This window comes from Pongo pygmaeus, chromosome X, assembly GCF_028885625.2.
Source record: "Pongo pygmaeus isolate AG05252 chromosome X, NHGRI_mPonPyg2-v2.0_pri, whole genome shotgun sequence".
In the NCBI taxonomy this organism is placed as follows: Eukaryota; Metazoa; Chordata; class Mammalia; order Primates; family Hominidae; genus Pongo; species Pongo pygmaeus.
Window position 1 is genome coordinate 38662123 of NC_072396.2, and position 19838 is coordinate 38681960.

General features: G+C 38.9%; 1 protein-coding gene across 12 annotated transcripts in view; it reads left to right on the top strand.

Annotated features, from left to right (window-relative positions):
* The window catches only part of SYTL5 (synaptotagmin like 5), a 242611-nt gene that overhangs the window by 178975 nt on the left and 43798 nt on the right, over positions 1-19838 (top strand). For 8 of the 12 annotated variants that reach the window (XM_063660109.1, XM_063660115.1, XM_063660108.1 and 5 more), the window contains 3 exons: positions 6241-6356; positions 7790-7898; positions 10758-10892. In XM_063660109.1, coding sequence (XP_063516179.1) covers positions 6241-6356; positions 7790-7898; positions 10758-10892 — 360 coding nt within the window. Of the gene's footprint in view, positions 1-6237; positions 6357-7789; positions 7899-10757; positions 10893-19838 lie in introns of all 12 variants that reach the window. The other 4 variants (XM_063660116.1, XM_063660117.1, XM_054473201.2 and 1 more) reach the window with 2 other exon arrangements.

Genomic DNA, 19838 nt, shown 5'->3' on the forward strand with positions numbered 1-19838 from the left:
TATTTGCTGTATAGACCAGGCGTGGTGGCTCACGCCTGTAATCCCAACACTTTGGGAGGCAGAGGTGGGCGGATCACTTGAGGTCAGGAGTTTGAGACCAGCCTGGCCAACATGGTGAAAACCCATCTCTATTAAAAATACAAAAATTAGCCGGGTGTGATGGGGCATGCCTATAGTCCCAGCTACTCGGGAGGCTGAGGTGGGAGAATCGCTTGAACCTAGAAGGTGGAGGTTGCAGTGAGCTGAGAGCATGCCACTGCACTCCAGCCTGGGTGACAGAGTGAGACTCTCAAAAAAAATTGCTGTGTAATTAATAAATGTATAAAAAATTTGAATTAGTTTCCTTATGAAAAATAGAAGGGAACTAATATCTTATCTCAGAATATCTAATAAGCATATCTTGTTGCAGATGTCTCCAGGAGTTAATAGAAAACAAAAGAGCAAAATGAATCTTTTGGTCATTATTCTTTTTTAAGATAAGATTACCTATTTTCCCCTGTAAAACTATAGATAATTTAATTTGATTTTACATTCATATAAGCTTCCAAGTGAAGGCTTGAAAAGTCCCAGAGGTTTAGTGTTAAAGAAAACCAGGACCTAGCAAATCCTGAATTGTCAGTAACCATTATTCACAAGTAAGTATAGCTCACTGTGATTTTAATCAAGCCCATTCTTCAGAGTATGACTTAGAGTGCATAGAGTCTATGTCAAGTCTTGTGTTTTTCAAATACTAGATTGACATGACAGAGAGGGATACAAATTTTATGGTGGGTGGCATTTTTATTTTCTTTTGTCTTTTACCCCTTCTGTATTCTTACCACTCTACCCTCAACACACAAACATGCACACGCGCACACACACCCTACAATCACAACAAATCATATGCAATGCTATGTTTGTTATTCCTTGGACTCTACAGGTTTTCACCCTTCCTCAAAGCCCTGTTATAGCTGACAAGTATGAGTTCTTTTCAGACAATTTTTCCAAATATAAAGCATTTGGGATTTCAATACAAATCCTGTCTCTGACATAATACCTTTATAACTTTGGGCAAATTGTTTAACCTATGTGAGCTTTAGTTTCCTTGTCTGTAAATTGGTAATAGTAATAGATGCTTCATTGCTTATAATGAGAATTAGAGATACCATATATAAAGTGACTAGCCTATTACTTGGTGACTGATATGCACTCACTAAGTATTAGTTTCCTGTTCTACCAAGGTTTCTGTCTGCCTCCTGACAAGACCCAACACCTGAGAGGGTGACAAAGGCATAATCTCAACAATCTGTTCTGATATTTTCTCTGAAATGACAAATGACTCAAGTGCATTAACTGAGTTGAACAAATACAAGACTTATAGTTATTATTCTCCAAGGGTAGCAAGAGGTAATGACTAACAATTCTGGGAAGATCTTATTTGTGTTAGGTGTTGGCAGCTCTAAGCATACGTGGTAAAAGAGATATGGAGGCCCATTTCCTGGAGAATGTAAACTGGATGTGTCCACTTTCTTCTGTCACACATGAAACTGCTGTCAGTATGCTATCTACTCCATCTCACATCCAAAGAACATATCAAAAAAAAAAAGATCTAAGGCCTTGGCATGCCACTATTTAGCGATTTTTAGTCACTGAACTATAGTATTCCTCCTTGTTCTTATTTATTTTTGTGTACTCTTTGCCTCCTGCAGAAGTTAAAAACTCTTCTTGTTTTAAATAAAACACCAGAGAGTAAATATTTTAGGCTTTGAGAGCTATGTGGTCTACCACTGCAACTACTCAGCTTTGCAATTGTAGCGCAAAAGCAGCCAAAGACAACACATAAACAATTGAGCATGGATATCTTTCAATAAAACTTTATTTATATGATCAATGAATAAAGGATTCCCTATTTAATAAATGGTGCTGGAATAACTGGCTAGCCACATGCAGAAGAATGAAACTAGACCCCTATTTTTCACTATATACAAAAATTAACTCAAGATGGATTAAATATTTAAGTGTAAGATCTCAAACTATACAAATCCTAGAAGAAAACCAAGGAAATACCATTTTGAATATCAGCCTTGGCAAATAATTTGTTACTAATTCCTCAAAAGTAATTACAATAAAAACAAAAATTGACAAATGAGACATAATTAATCTAAAAAGCTTTTACACAGCAAAAGAAACTAACAGAGCAAACAGACAACCCACAGAATGGGAGAAACTATTTGGAAACTATGCATCCAACAAATGTTTAATATCCATAATCTGTAATAAAGTTAACAAGCAAAAAAGCAAATAATCCCATTTAAAAGTAGGCAAAGGACATGAACAGACCCATCTCAAAAGAAGATATACAAGGAGCCAACAAGCATATGAAAAAAATATTCATCACTAATCATCAGAGAAATGCAATTCAGAAACACAATGAAATACCATCTCACACCAGTCAGATGGTTATTATTAAAAAGTCAAAAAATTACAGATGCTGGTGAGGTTGTGGAGAAAAGGAAATGCTTATACATTGTTGGTGGGAATGTAAATTTGTTCAGCCACTGTGGAAAACAGTTTGGAGATTTCTCAAAGAACTAAAAACAAAACTATTATACCATTCAACCCAGCAATCCCATTACTGGGTATATACCCAAAGGAGAAAAAAGTCATTCTACAAAAGCACATGTACTTATATATTCACAGCTACACTATTCACAAAAGCAAAGACATAGACTTAACCTAGGTGCCCATCAACAGTAGATTGGATCAAGAAATTGTGGTACATATACAACATGGAATACTATGCAGCCAAAAAAATAATGAAATCATATCTTTTGCAGCAACATGGATGCAGCTGGAGGCCATTATCCTAAGCGAATTAATGCAGGAATAGAAAACCAAATACTGCATGTCCTCACTTATAAGTAGGAGCTAAACATTGGGTACATATGGAGATAAAGATGGCAACAATAGACACTGTGGACTCCTGCGGGTGGGGGCAAGGGTTGAAAAACTACCTATTGGATACTATGTTCAGTACCTAGGTGACAGGATCATTTATACCCCAACCCTCAGCCTCACACAATATACCCACGTAACAAACCTGTACATGTACCCCATGAATCTAAAATAAAAGTTGAAATTATTTTTTAGAAGACCCTATTTATACACCCTGAATTTGAATTTCATATACTTTTCACATGTCATTAAGTATTTTTATTTTGATTTTTTCAACCATTTAAAAATGTAACAATCGTTTCTAGCTTGCAGGCTGTACAAAATAGATGATGGGGTGAATTTGACCCATGGGCCATAGTGTGCCTACCTTTTCCCTATTGTTTCTGAATTTTCCTTATTCATCTTCTTACAACCTATGCAATTTCCTGAGTTGAATATTAGAACAAATATATTTCTATGTTAACTTATCATAGTAGTTTTCTATTGCCACCTTAACTATTACCATAGCTTAGCAGTTTAAAACAATGCAAATGTATTATTTCACAGTTTTGGAGCTCAAACGAGTTTGACTCGTTTCTCTACTCCAGGTTCTATAAGGCTGAAATCAAGGTGTTGGCTAGTTGAGCTCTTTTTTCTATAAAGAGATTCTGGGAAGAATCCACTTCCAAGCTCATTCTTGTGGACAGAATCCAGTTCCTTGTGGCTGTCAGAATGAGGTGCTCATTTCCTTGTTGACTGTTCACGGAAAGCCATTCTTAGCTGATAGAGGTCTCACTTTCCAGTCATTGCCTGTGGACCTCTACACCTCAGAGCTTTCTCAGCACATAAAATCTTTCTCATATTTGCAATCTGACTTTCCATTCTGCAGTGTCTTTACCGACTTCCTCTTCTTCCTTTGTGTTTAAGGGCTTATGTGATTGCTTTGGGCCCATATGGATAATCTAGGATAATCTCACTATTTTAAGGTCAGCTAATTAGTAACCTAATTCCATCTGTAATGTCTGATCACATCAGCACCTGGATTGGTGTTTGATTGAATAGCCAAGAAACAGGAGACATCTTTCGAATTTAGAATACCACAATTGTCACCTGGATTTTCAACACTGTGATACATAAGTCTATAGATCACTTGAAATGTATCCAGAAATAACTTAACCCATTCAAGCTTTTGGTTTTGGTAGGTTATATCTTAGATTTGACCGTATTCCATAAGCGTATTTTATATAGTTACTGTTATGGAGCTTATCCAATAGTCTGGGCTTCTCAATCGGTAATATAGCCACTTGGGAGTAAATCTATGATAGACAAATTGTGGTCTTACCTTTCAATGAATACTTTTCTCCAAGGTTAACATTTTCACTTTTTTGCCAGTAGTGGAATTGTGTTTCATATATAATTTACCTTTGCCTCAGATTCCGAAGCAGATTTCAGGATAATTGCTGAACAAGCAGATTTCAGGATAATTGGGGAACAAGTTGACATATTTTTCTAGAGTGACTTTTCTATTTGAGATCCAGCTATTGATTTTCAAGTCCAATAAGTTGCTGAATCAAATGGATATAATACCCTGGGGCTTGAAATGCCTATTTGACTCTCAGTTGCTTTTCCTCAGCCACCATATCAGACATGTCACCAATTCTTACTGATTCTCATTCTCAATGGCCCAAGTGTATGGGTCTTTCCCTTTACTCCTCACCTCCATGATACCCTGATTTGCATCTTCATCATTTTCTATCCTCTTTATTGTTTAACTTTCTAATTTGCCTGCCTACCTCTGGTTTCTCTCTTCTTCATATATTTATCCAGAGATTATGTGATTCAATCTGAACTTTAGAAAAACTGCTGGAATGACACTCCACCTCTTTACCTCAGCATTCAAATATTTGACCCCAAATCCTACCTTTTAACTCCACTTTTCAATAGAATTCTCCACAAATCCTTTACCCTAGTTACATAGTCCTATTTACTATTTTCAGAACATGCCCCATAGAGGTTTTGGGACAGTAGTGATCACCTAATCAGCTAAAGTCATTTCTTAATTTTTAATTAGAAATATATTTAGTCTACCGAATGACTTCTACAGCTGTTAAAATCCTTGTGATATGCCAGAAAAGGACTTTTATAGCAGCATAACTACTATAGGTTGAATTCCAGGTATTCTAATTCATTCCACAAATATTTCCTGAGTGCCAGTTACTGCTCCTAGAAATGGTGAACAACACAGCCAAGGTCCCTGCCCTAATTTCACTGATAATAATGAGAACTATGAGGATACGAAAAGAAGGGCAATGTGTTAAAATTATGGGAGAGTAGTCAGCCATTCATTTGAAAAACATTAATTGAGATCATGGTCTGTGAAAGACTTTCTTGTAGGTACTATGGAAAAAAAAAGACGAAGCAGACAGAAATCAGTTCTCAGAGCATTTACAACCCAGTAGACATGAGAGGGTAGAAATAATACCGAAGGACGCTATAAGTAATGGGAGAAGTGCAGACAAAGAAGAGGATTATAAGTATTTCAGGAGGGAAGATGGAGGTGATTTCACGTAGCCATTGCAGGTAGGGCTTAAAAGATGGGCGTGACTATTCAAGGATCCTTCTTTCCCATCTTTAACATTGAATTTATTACCAAATCCAGGCAAGCACTTCCACCACCTACGATCTGAATTTATTACCCCTCTCTTAGTCTTACCATTGCTCTAGCATGGGTGCCATCATCTGTCTCCTGGACTATTACAATGGCCAACCTGTCTCTTTATCCTATTCTCTCATCAGTCTAACCCACTGTACATGTTATATCAAAGAATCTTTTCATCACAGAGATCTGATCATGAGTCTGATCACAGAGTCTGATCATGACCTCTTTTTCATTCAAAACCTTTACTTGATCCCTATTGCTTGCATTGAAGGTCACTTATCCACTAATGCAGTGGTTAAGAACTTGAGCCCCAGGTCAAACTTATTGGGATGGGATACTGGCTCTACTACTTACCAGCTGTGTGATATGAGGCACATTATTTTATTGCTCTAAGTCCCAATTTCCTCATCTATAAAATTAGGATAATAGTGTTTACATAAAGTTGCTATGTGGATAAAAATATATGAAGTATGAGCTGCAATTAGCAAGTACCTAGCAGATAGTAAACATTCAATTAATACTGGCTATTATTATCACCATAAAATACTCCAGAGATTGAGATAAACTTTATAAATAATTAGCTGTTTTCGGTTTATTAGGGATTTTTGAGAGTTAATTATGTGGCTAAATAATTGAATTTCAATGCTCTTCCCTTTTCCCTTGAGTAGGCAGCTAAGGATTATAACTGGTGAGTGGTTTTTTGAAGAAAAGGCAAAACGTTTCAAGCAAGTCAATGTTCTCGGCACTGATGTTGTCCGACAGTCCATTTTAAGAAGAAGTCCAGGTAATTAAAGCAATTATGTGGTTTCACAGCTGTTTTCATCTTCATTTGGCTAACTAAATAACTTCTCTATGTTATGTAGTTAATCAGCACAAATGAGTTTCCTGAATCCCTTAGGTCATTTCACAACTTGGTAGCATGAAATCTAAATACGTAATTCATACAAGACAAGAGGAAGTCAGTAGAAAACAAAATTCACAGTGATTTTCCATATATCTCACCTACTAAGATTTTCAAAGAAACCATTTGTCTCCATCATAGACAGTTCTCTTTCTGAATGCACATCCAATATTTTACTAAACACTTATTTAAAGTAACATAAAACAGATGAATTAAATGATTCACATTGTGAAAGCAATCCTTGATTTTTCAACAATATTTATTTCCGATTTCCTTTCAATGTTACTTTTTAAATCCAGTGGTTCTTAATGAAGGATTGATAATGTGTACCTTGCCTCCCTCCCTCAAAATGGGAGCATTTGGAAAGGCAAGGGGGGCATTTCTGGTTGTCACAATGACTGGTGAGTCAATGGCATTTGGTGGGAAGGAGCTAGAGATGCTAAATGGCTTGAAATGCATAGTCTTACTGAATGAATACTGGCACCAAATGAAAATAACACTCTACCTTGACGGTGCTTTTTGGTGCATTCAAACTACAATTTAGTTAGTTAAAGATGGAGTAAACCTTGTGATTGGGAGCATGTTTCTCATATATGGTGTAGTAAAAGCAGAACAAACATCTTTCAGCCTGTTTCTAGGCTTATCTCATCTTTCATCCAGAGGAGACAAGTGCCCTTGTATTTAAGTCTGGCACATATGGCGAGAAGGCTTGGAACTGATTCCAGTGGTACTTCTGGGTGTGGCACTAGCAAGGAAAGACTTTTCCACATGGGTCACACAGATCTGATACTACAGAGAGATGGTGTGGAGTACAGTTAGAATTAGGCAGTCAGCCATGGCCTCTTCTTCCACTCAAACCTCAGTACCTTCCAGAATGTGGGCAGTTCCTCAAGTCACAATATATTCGCACAGATGCCCACCCTCCCAGGAAGTGTGGCTTATATGCCCAGAAATTAGGACATCATTTCTATAACCTCATGCTAGAACTCAGTCTCCAGGGATTTGGAGATCTTAGGAGACCATGTTCCCCTGCTCTAAAAATATCAGCAGAAGGCTGATGCAGTCATCCCTAGAAAGGTTATCTCAGTAAACCTCCCACAGACGAGTCCAGGATCTTTGTCTTCAGTTAACTCTAGAACACTCAACAAATTAGAACTAACTGTGTGACAGAAAAACTTGGGATGGGAATGGCATTGCCAATTATTATAGACTTCCTTGCCCTGAGCTAATCTGGGAAAGTGAAAGAGGAATATAAATTTGCTCTCATTTCTGGCCATTTTGTATGTAAATTTCTCTTCTGATTGTTTGTTAATGAGGAGCTGAAGAAGTACAGAGCCAAGAGCAAATCCGCCAGGATGCGGAAAAGTCAGACACTTCACCTGTTGCTGGGAAGAAGACCAGCCATGATGGGCCCAAGAGAAAGGGGTAAGACATGGTCTTTCTGAGGGAATTTTTGATCTTTATTCCAGAACCCTCTGAAATGAAGACTCCTTAATTTTTCAAGTTTGATGTCACTTCAGTGACCCAGAGGAGGTCAGAGACTCAAACAAAGTAACACTTTCTTATCATTCTCCTCAGGAAATGCAGTTTTAATAATTTTCAATAAGTAAATAAAAGTCCCGTCTGACCTAAGCACAGAAGAGTTTTCCTTTCATTTGACATATCCGGTCTTGCACTATGTGGTTCCCTTTACTTATAAGTAGAAAGTTTCATGCCAGGGCCAATCTATAAAGAGGTGACAACAATTTCTGTTGTACAATGTCAATACTCCTCCCCTCCAACCTGTGTGCTGATACATAATTTTATCCAAAATAAAGATTTATTAATTGAGCTTAAAGCATCATATTCCCTACTTAAAATTCAGGCTTCCTTAAGAAAAAAAGTCACATTTGGCCACCACAGTAACTTAGTTCAGTAAATGAATACAGAATATAGATGTCAAGTACTGAGAATAGGAATGGGAGGTACATAAGGGAGCAAAAAGTTTCTTTCAAGGGAGAAAAGTGGATCCCAAAATATAGGCTATAAGGACCAAAAGGAAACTGCATTTTTCAGTTTTTGTTTCTCAGGCAGCTATTGGCCAGTTTTTGTGACTGAAGTAGTGAGAGTTCTAATGTGCACCAAGTCATTTTATGGTCCTTTCTGCTTTTTTATTATTATTGAGGAGGGGTCTCATTATGTTGCCTGAACTGGCCTTGAACTCCTGGGCTCAAGCAATCCTCTTGCCTTGGCCTCCCAAGTAGCTGGTACTATAAGTTGTGTGTCACCATGCCTGGCTAACTTTATGGTCCTTTCCAGACAGCATTGCTTCATTCTCTCAGTAAAATGCAAAGTGAGATGGCGCTAGTGTTAGAAGCTTTATCTGGCTGTATAAAATGTCTAGGGTTCTTTTAGAATCTTGGGCTGTCAGTGGGAATACAATCTGAATGTCATCTAACTCAAGCACTCATGACGAACCATGTTTTCATTGATGAGCAGAGACGAGTTGGAAAGATAGCCTAGAGTATCCTGTGTATCCTATCCTATGTATTGATCCTTCCTACCATCTTGAGTTCATTTATCATTCTTTGGGTCACCCACAATGCTTTGTGCCTTTGCACCACCAATCATATTGCACTCTGACACCCCCTCAACACACACACACACACATACATGCACACACTTAATTGTAAGCTTCTTTAGTGGTAGACCAGTGGTTTCTTTGCTTCTGTGTTGCAGTATCTAGCATGGCACCTGACTCATCAAAAACAATCAGTGGCTTGATTGAATAAGTAACTCAGAGCCCACAAATGCCTCTAGGAGTTGTCATTTGCAGACGCCAGCTCAGGCATCATAGAGTAGGTTACAGAATAGTGGACTTGGAGATAGGAGACAGTAACTAACTCACCATCACAATCAATTATGCAAATTCTGAATCATTGAAACCATTATAGCACTGGGCTGAGCCTTAGGTTCTGATTGTTCTCAGTCATCAAGGAATATAACATCTATTTGGGGAGAAAAGGTACACACCTGAAAAGTTGCTAAGTATAAAAGAATTGCAGGAAAATTTAAGATGGCAATGTGAGCTTCCTAAAAGCCTTTCTAAAGCAGAGGAGGGTGTTCACCAAAAGAGATATCCTAAGGTAATAAATTACTGAGTACATATAAATAAGTAGGTAGATAATAAGTGCCAGTTGAGTATAGGAGCCATCCAGAAAGACATCAAATTGTACATGAGATTTCAGGAGGAGATAAATGGGGTTCAGGATCACAAAATGGAGGAAGAGTGACTCCAGGCAGAGGAGATACCTTAAGTAGAGGACATGCATGAGGTGGTTCTCAGAGCAGCATACCTTGACATTATATTAAGTGCTATTCTCACTAAAGAAAAATGTAATTTTCCAGTAGATTAAAGCTTCAGATGCTTTGACAATGACACTATTCCAGGAGTCTTTGAAACAGAGACAACATGGCAGATTCTATTAAGATTGTGCCAGTACCTTTGGAATCCATTTTTTCCTCTAGAAAACTGTAGAATGTAAATGAAGTGTATCTCCCAATGCCATTACAAAAAGGAATATAGCTTTGATTTTGTTATTTAAGTACATTTGGAGACATCCATGTTTTGGGCACACGGTATCCTGGATCAGGACTTTAAGTTCCTAAAAGGCTGTTTCTGCTTAAACCCCAAATAATTTAGTGAAATGGGAATATAATCAGATTTTATCCAACATGAGGCACAAGAATAAATGTCATGGAAGATAATAAAGATGAGTTTAGTCGTTCGTTCCACAAGAGTTGGTTGGATTCCAGTATGAGCCAGGCATCATTCTAGGCTCAGGAAATCTATCAAGGAACAAGAAAGGCAGAGTCACTGCTCTCATGGAGCTGCAGTCTAATAAGTAGCTACCTCAGTTTGTCCAAGAGGATCATCCTGGCTCCCCTCTCTGAGCAAAGCGAGTTCAAGCTCTCTATTCTCACTATTCCTGCAAACAGGCCCAACTCAGGTAATGCATCTTCTTTCTCAGGTGACAGTGCTGAGTGCTCAGAGTAGGCAGTCTGTTGCTTAGTAGTGACCTACCAGCAAGTGGTATGGTCTTGAGAGAATGGCATAACCTTCCCCATTATCACCTTTGATACTGTATTGCAGAGGCACTGGGAACTCTCCAGAACCTCTCAGCCCTAAGGCTGCTTTATTGAAGAATCCTTTATTATTAAAAGTACTAGAAATTGTATTCTTGAAATGATATTTTTAAATGCTTTCTTTCTTATCTAATTTTAAATACATATATATAATTTCAGATTTCTTCTTAGCAAGTTCAGATCAGCAACCAGAGGAGAAATCATAACTCCCAAAACTGAAACTGGGCGGAGCTATAGCTTGGACTTAGATGGTCAACATTTTCGGAGTTTAAAGTCAGCTCCTGGTTCAGACAGGTAAGAGTCATACAGATTGAGCAATGATGTAGCCTGAGGATAAGGTTGATATATTCCCATTCATAAGGGGATTTTAGGTATCTGTGAAATATTACCACTTGGAGAACTCCTAACACATAATGTGAAAATTCAGGAAGATATTTTTTAGTTGATATGGAAAGCATGTACCCTACTTCTAGAATTACAGCTATTGGAATTGCCTATGTCACCTGCAGGGATGAAACTTCATGTTCTGGCACTTGGGGCTGCAGTTCAAATGGAAATGTATAGGGCAAGTAAATGTTTTTCATTGACTTCTTGAGCTTTTTCTATTTAAGCTCCTGAAAAAAAGAAACCTCTGAGTGTCAAATACATTCCTTGCAGATTTTAAAAAATTATTAGTAATTTTAAATTTGAATTGTCTCAGAGACTTTTTCATAAATTTCACTTCCTTTCTAGTTCCACCTCTTCTAACTGGAGGAGGTTATCAGTGGAGCCAAGTGAGAATGTCCTATCCACAGATCTATCACTTGTCAAGAAAAATAACGAGAAACACAAAGGATAGCCCAGAGCATAGTCATTTTATATCAGGCGTGATTTTCTGTATCCTATTGGAGCATAGTCAAGGCTTATTTTCATGATTAGTGTATTATCAAAGCTAGCAATGAGAAAAACATATCCACCCTCATATTTCACTGGTTTGTCCAATTATTAACTCCCTTTTGTTTGCTTGTATCTGGGGTAATTCTGCTAAACCAGATAGTACAACTGGCAGATTTTCTTTTCTCCTTAGGTTAGGAAGAATGCAAGCAGAATTGCATTCTTCCCTGTAATCCATTTTAGAATGCAGACCAAAAAATTTCCTTAGAGGGGACACTGTTTTGATTACTGGGTTATTTTTTCATGGTGACTCTCCATAGCTGTTTCTTTTGTCCCTGTAACAGTCCTGCAAGCAAGGGTTACTTTATGTAAAACCATACAGAAAAAAAAATTACAAGGAAGCATAAAGTCATTTATCACCCATCAAAATATTAATACTGTATTCAGTATTTCTCAAACTTTCAAGAATGCTGATATATTCCCTTTTATGATTACAAACTGTTAAGCTATGGTTGCCTTTATCCTTGAAATAGTTTCATTTGTCTTCCCTTGGGGTAGCTTCATGCTGTCTCCCACAAAACTTTCTATAAAAATCTCATTTTGGCTGGGCACAGTGGCTCACGTCTATAATCCCAATGCTTTAGAAGGCTAAGGCAGGAAGATTGCTTGAGCCCAGGAATTTGAGGTTACAGTGAGCTATGATCATGCCACTGCACTCCAGCATGGGTGACTGAGCAAGACCTTGTCTCTAAAAAAAATAAATAAATAAATCTCATTTTTGTTTTTCATAGTTGGACTCCTGACTCTGAGATGGTAGTGGTCAAAATTATTTAGAGACAGTAAGCAACTAATTTGGTGTTCTTTTTGCTCAGCCTCCTGGGACTCCATGGATGAGCCACCTTGGCTAACACTTAAGGCTAGCATTTAAGAAAGACAATATATACAAAAAGAGGAAAGACAATGTTCCTTGTTTTTTTTTGGAGATGGAGTCTCGCTCTGTCTCCCAGGCTGGAGTGCAGTGGCGCGATCTCGGCTCACTGCAACCTTCAGCCTCCTGGGTTCACACCATTCTCCTGCCTCAGTCTCCCGAGTAGCTGGAATACAGGCGCCCACCACCACGCCCAGCTAATTTTTTGTATTTTTAGTAGAGACAGGGTTTCACCATGTTAGCCAGGATGGTCTCGATCTCCTGACCTCATGATCCAACTGCCTCGGCCTCCCAAAGTGCTGGGATTACAGGCGTGAGCCACCGCGCCCGGCCAATGTTCCTTGTTAAAGAAAAAAAAAAAGGCTGCCAGCCTAACACAATTAGATCGTGCTATTTTAAGTTATATGTCTTACAGTTACTCAACAAGAATAATAAGGGGCATGCTCTCCAGTATCAGTGCTTATACCGTAATGGACTCTATCTGCCTCAGTTTACTCTTTGTGTCTTATCTACTGCTAGGCATAAATAACCAAAACTATAAAGCCATATGGACATGCATCACCAAATACTGGTATATTGACCCAGGAGCTTCTTGTTCTTGTTGTAAGCTGAAAGAAAGTCCCTAAGTAGACTTTATCTTAAATTGTAAATACCTGAAATGGCTTACACATAGTCAGAATATTGTAGCCAGGAGTGCTTTGGCTTAAGCATGTTAAGAACAATGTTTTGCCACTAAGAAAGTGAGTAAAGATGTTCAGGAGATCAATAGAGCAAAATGTCCTTTCCCTTGAACGTGCATATATCACAATGATGACTCATTAATGGACTGCCACAGTGAGATGAGTTCCATTGTTTCAAAATGAGTCCTTAGAAAATTGAGGCAGGAGGTAGCCCATCTTTTCTTAACTTCCATCATCTGAAGAGACTGTAAGATCCCAGTCTCTTTGGTCTATTGCCTGACCCAGCTTACTAATAATTCCCCTTTTTCCTTTACAATGCATATTTTTTCATGGATCATTGGTCTTTTCATGGAGCAGCTGGGCTTCGGCATTCCTTTTTAAGGCTCACATCATATAAGAGTGTAAATGATGTTTTATCAGATGTGCGGTTGGCTTTATTTCTTTTCAGTAGTTTCAAAGCAGGGGAAAGTATGAATAGATTAAAGAAGCCCTATCAGCCTCTCAGAAGAGCTTGTCAAATGGATGTTCACCGGTTGCTAGGGACTTGACACATGAGACAAAGAATATTTTTAGGAAAATAAATGTAAGCTGTAGTTAATAAACAATATTATTCAAGGTAGTGATTTCTAATCCCTACAAAGTTGTGATGAGCTGTCACTGTGGTATGATTTACAAGATCTCTAACTTAAGTCATGCTCTCCCAGAAACAGACCCCTAGACAAGGATTTATAAGCAAGTGATTTATTATTAATTAAGTGATTCCAAGAGAAACCAGGAAGGGAATAGGAGAGACAGAATAGAGAAGAGGAAGAAGCTAAACAATGGTGCTACCTCCAGTGCGGTCTGAGGACTCAGCCTGATCCTGTAGGAGACTCTAGAGCATAAACTATATCCCTGAGCTTTTTCCACATTGAGGAGCTGGATCATTGCACTCCTATACCAGTCAGTCATTGACCATGGCCTCCCTTGAATAGAGTCTCTAGACTTAGCAAATGAAGATACAGGATGCCCAGGTATATATAGTTGAGACTAAGAACTGTTTTTTAGTATAAGTATGTTTCATGCAATATTTGGGACATCCTTATACTTAAAATTATTTTTTATCTGAAATTCAAGTTTAACTGCGAGTTCTATATTTTATCTGACAACTCTTCTATAGGGGTGAGGGGGAGACAAACTCCAGGGCATTTCTAGGCCTCCAGCTCCAGTGCTAAAGGGAAGGTCTCTGAAGGTGGCAGGTGACATCCATTAGCAGAAAAGAACTCAGGAGCTAGGGAGGAGCATGCACAGCTGGTAAAAGGAATCTGAGGGCGATGCCAACAATGTTATCTTTAAAAACAAAGTAAAACTAGAACTTTGAACCTAAAATGCATTTTGTTCAGTGAAAATGGAGGAAGAATGATGCTGTTTCTCAGTAGCATTTCTATCATGTCATTGGAGAATATGGCACTATTTACATGGAATGTGAACAGACGGTGGGACCTTGTTTGGTCTCGTAACCAACTAGGTTCTCATCTTTCTGCCCTCCCACTCCTCCACCCCATGCACACCAGTTTCATCCAGTTATTCCTAATTGCTCTCCAGGGGGTCTGGGACTGATGGTCACAGTCTCTGTGAAGCTTCACAAGCTGCTTTGCTTTGGCTGTGATCCACCAAAAGCAGAGACCACACCATTCAAACCAGCCCTTACCTAGTTCTCATCCTCATTTCAAGCACTGCCCCTCTCTCTTTCTCTCTCTGTCCAGGAAATATGGCACTTCGGATATTATCATGAATTTAAAGAATCATCCATTCCTCATATCTATTATTTTGGTAAAGTGAGTTTATTAAACCCATTCTATCACTAAATGATACCTTCTTTTTCATCAGAAATAAAATTATTCTCCTGTCCTGAATGTAATTTTCCTTGACATCTTTGCAATTAAGGTGCGAATTAGGTGGCAGCCTCTTACTAGAAATTCAAATATAGCAAGGTGGGAGTGTTTAACTCTGAGTCAGGACCACATCCACAAAGTCAACAATGGTCTGTTTTGTGTATTAGATAAAACATTACATAGCTAGTTGCTAATGCTATTAGCAAACTCCATTCCTTACCAGGCTTAAAAAAATGTTCAAATGTATAGCATATCTCTGAAAGCATGTACATTTTATTCTATAATGATCGGTGACTCAACAGGATAAAGGCTGTGAGCATTGTTCTCCAAAGGAAAATTACTTTCACCTCCTTCCTGTGCCTTTCCCTCCTTTGTCACTGCTAATTCCTTTTTTTCCATTTTAATCTCCTTTGGGTAAGCTCAGCCCTCCTTAGGGGGAGCGAGGGGTGGGCAATCAAAGCCACAAGCTGTAGCAAATGCTGACAGCCTAAAGCAATTTGCTAAACCATGGTGGCCCGAGAAAAGTGAATTTTAATTCCAGGGAGCAACTGACACATGATAAAACAGGAGAGGAAACATGAATTCACCAGAGTATTTCGTTATACTGTGACCTTATCAGTGGGAGATACGCAGTCTGAAGTTGCAAAAAAAAAAAGAACTTTAGCTAGAAACTTCTATTTAGAACTCAAAGCCATCCTTTTCTAAACTCATCCTTTGCCCACCATATGCACCAATGTACACTTGATATGGGCTCCTTTGGAAGAAAATCCTGAAATAAGGATTCAAGAGTAAGTAATATGTTCAGGATGTGGTCTAAGGAAACAGAGACAGGAGAGAGGGGAAATGAGCCAGGGAAGGGAAGGCAGGCAAAAAGGATGTGTCATTAAGCCAGTTGCTATTGTGGGCAACTAGAGCTCAATCTCACTGGCCAATTCTAGAAAACCGTGCTGAATGTACCTCAGAGTTATCCAGTTAAGAGATAGGGAATCTGGGGTATTTTTACAGCAGCTCTTTGTTCAAAATTTATTGAGAGCTGCTTCTAGGGCACTAACTCTCTGGCACTTCCGACTTGCCGTGTTCACAGGGGCTCCATGCTCCCATGAGTCAAAAAACTCCTCAGGTAGGGAGTTCTGGGTATTCCCAGTCACCAAGATTCTGTGAGTAGAGGTGAGTGCTGAAGGCAAATGGGCAGGGACACTGACAGAGTCTGCTACAACCTCCCTCCCAAACTGCTCTCAGACCTCCTTCAAAGGTGCAGTTTGTCAGACCATTGTTCAGCCCCTGATTTCTGTTTACTTTATATTATGTGTGACTTTCCTCATTATAATGTCAATAATGTGAGAAGGTATGGAGGCTCAGTAATTCAGCCACACCCATGCTTCATTCCTGTGATCAAATGTTTGTAAGCCTGAAGCCTTCTCCTTGCTGTTTTGTCTGTTTCTCCAATTGTTTCCCATGGATTCACTGTCTTGTCATGCTCTATTTCTATGAACTAAATCTAACACATTCCCCTCCTCCAATTTAATAAATTGCTCTTTTACTCACTGCTACCTAAATATGTATTATGTGACATGTTACCATCCTCAGGGTAGCTAAGATACAATAGATAGCCTTTCTTCTTCTACAAATCATTGAAGAGCAGAGATATGTGACTTGCTCATCTATTCATTCTACTCATACAAATGAATTCAACACACAGCTCTGCTAACATTATTGACCTAGTACTATATATGCCAGATGGTAAATGTGGAAGTTCTTAGACAGTAATACTGTTCCACCCTTTTATGACCTTCCAATTTAGCAGGAAGGCTGGGATAACTAAACAAATAATTTAAATACAATATAGTAATACGATCTTAAAAAGATCTTCTGCGTGCTATGGGAAAACCAAAGATAGGCATTTATCCTTCCAAAGGATTCAGGTAAGCTTCATTGAGGTGATCCCTAAGCAGCTTTTAAGAAATGAGGAGGACTTGGCCAGGTAAAGAAAGATAGGAAGAGCATTCTACACAGAGGAAATAAAAAGTACAAAGGAAAATAGACATAAAGCAGACTGTGTGCTGAAAAGAAACCGTTCAGAGTTTCTAGAGTATAAAAATTGAAGTATAGTGTACAAGAGATGAGGAGATGGAGAGGTAAGTTGGACTAGGATGTAGATGGCTTTGGATGCCTTAATACCTATCTTCTTATATGCAATATAACATCCTACTCAGAACAAGAGGTTGGCAATTCTGAACTACTAAGTATGGAGTAAGTATTTGTTCCATTTAGTTGCTGAAAGTTAAGTTCTGTTAAACACTTCCTTTTTTGTGTGTCTATGGGGGAAGGTAGTTGGCTTTCTTCTTGCCCCCGACTTCTAATTGACCCAAGGCTTTTCATGGCTGCTGGCCTCTCTCCTCAAAACGGCTTCTGGTCATTATTTAGAAATAAGAAATTAGATCAGGATTTTAATGGGATGCTAAAAAACAAAAATATTTTCACGTTGAGAGTACCACCTGTTCTTAAGATCTATTTCTTCATACCCAGCTGGAGTCCCTTCCTCATGGTAACTGTCTCCTCCATTTTAGAGGGAGTCTTCTTAAAGGGAACAAATCCATTAAGGAAACACTAAACACTTTAAAACCCTCAAACAAAGCAGCTTTTGTTTTATTAAGTCGAATTATAAAGCTATTTCTATAATTAACATTAGGATTCATTTGGCACAATTTCATTGAGTGCCCACTACCTTATACTACTCTTGTCCTCTTTCCAAAAAGGAAAAGGAAGATATGTGCGAGTAAGCCATAGAAGGCCAGTGGCTTCAGGGGACGTTGCAGCTACAGAAGCTGCTTGAGGAATTTCCACGTCTTTCTCATCTCTCTGCTTCCCTAATTCTGCTTTCAAGGGATCCTATGATGGCTCATTGGGCCTAAGTTTAACACACAAACACCCAATACCCGAAATTTACTTCTTTTGGGTGTATTGGCTTCTCCAAAGAGTTTTGTTTTTAAATAGACTCATCTATGTGTGTGTGTGTGTGTGTGCGTGTCTGTGTGCATAGGCACTGTGGTGTTAATATATGTTTATATACGTTTTCATCCATAGTTCCTGCCTCCCAACTTCCATAGTCCTTGTTATACTGTTGGGTCACTTTAGGCCTCAGAAAACGTAATCTCTGTCTCTGACCTCCTGCTGTCCTTCTTTCACCTGCCAAAGCAGGACTCTAACCTGATTATGGTTCAAAAGACCCTCATTCCGGAGAACCCTGCCTCATAACCTAGAGGAAGGAATGCTACACAGAGAAACCAAGAAAAGTCTGAACAGACAGGCCTTGCTAGGTTTAGAACACGCACTTTCTGTCCAACCACATTTTTACATGGTTGTCAATCATGCCTATGTAATGAAGCCTCCATAAAAATCCAAGAGGACAGAGTTCAGAGAACTTCTGGATAGCCACACATGTGGAGGTGCGAGGAGGGTGGTACGCACAGGGAGGGCATGGAAGCTCTGCAGTCCTATCCCCATACCTCACCCTACGCATCTCTTTATCTGTATCTTTTGTAATATCCTTTTAAATAAACTGGTCGATGTAAGTGTTTCCCTGAGTTCTGTGAGCCACTCCAGCTAATCAAACACAAAGAGGGGGTCATGGGAACCCCAAATTGAAGACCGTTGGTCAGAAGTTCTAAAAGCCCGGACTTGTGACTGGTGTCTGGGGGAGAACAGTCTTGGTGTCTGAGTCCTAACCCTGTGGGATCTGACACTCTCTTTAGATAGTGTCAGAATTTAATTAGAGGACACCCAGCTGGTGTCTGCTGCTTGGTGTGTGGGGAAAAACCCCACACCTTTGTTCACAGGAGACTTCTGTGATGATAGATGATTGTTGTAGTACTGTGAGAGCAGAGGAAAAACATACTTAGAGTTTTTCCCCAAACTGGCATACACACAGAGATCAACAAACCTCTTCTGTAAAGGTACAGATAATATTTTTGACTTTGTGGGCCATATGATCTCTGTCTCAACTACTCAACTTTGCTGTCAGAACATGGAAGCAGTATAGACAGTACATGAATGAATGGGCTGCCTGAATTCCAATCAAATTTTATTTATGGGCACTGAAATTTGAATTTCATATAATGTTCATGTGTCACAAAATATTACTCTTCTTTTGATTTTTTTCAACCATTTAAAAATGTAAAAACTACTCTAAGCACACGGGTATATAGAAACATTTGGTGGGCCCAAATATGTCCACAAGCCATAGTTTGCTGACTTCTAGTGCAACACATTCACTCACTAAGACAAAGTGTGCTTCCGTGTATCACAGTCTGAACCACAAGAACAGCTTAGCTCTTTTCATGTCAGTACTGCTGAATTAAAAAAAAAATAGTGGTAGAAGCAGAGGGAGCAATGCAGGTGGAGAGATGTCTGAGATCAATGAACTTTTATCCACAGCTTAGCACAGTGGTTTTCAGCCTTGGCTTCATATTGGAATCACCTGGGGAATTTTAAAACACACTGGCAGCTAGATGCCACACCCAGAGAGTCCCATGTGACTAGCCTCAGTATAGTCTGGACATGGGAGTTTTAATAGCTCCCCAGGAGTTTCTAATGTGCATCTGAGGATGAGGGCCACTCATCTCACATAAGACTATTAATAAAGACACAGCACCTGGGGATCACCAAAGACTAGAAGATTGAGCTACATTCATTTTTAGTTATCTCTTTCCCATTTAGCAGGCTCATCTCACTTTCTAACTGCAACCTTCCTTGGCCATCTTTCCTGCATATTCATTGTAGATCCAAAATAACTATAAGAAGTTAGGAAAGCTCATAAACCTCAGAGAGAATATTATGCATTGTCTCTGTGTTGTACTGCACATTAGTCTCATTGTCCCAGTGAGTT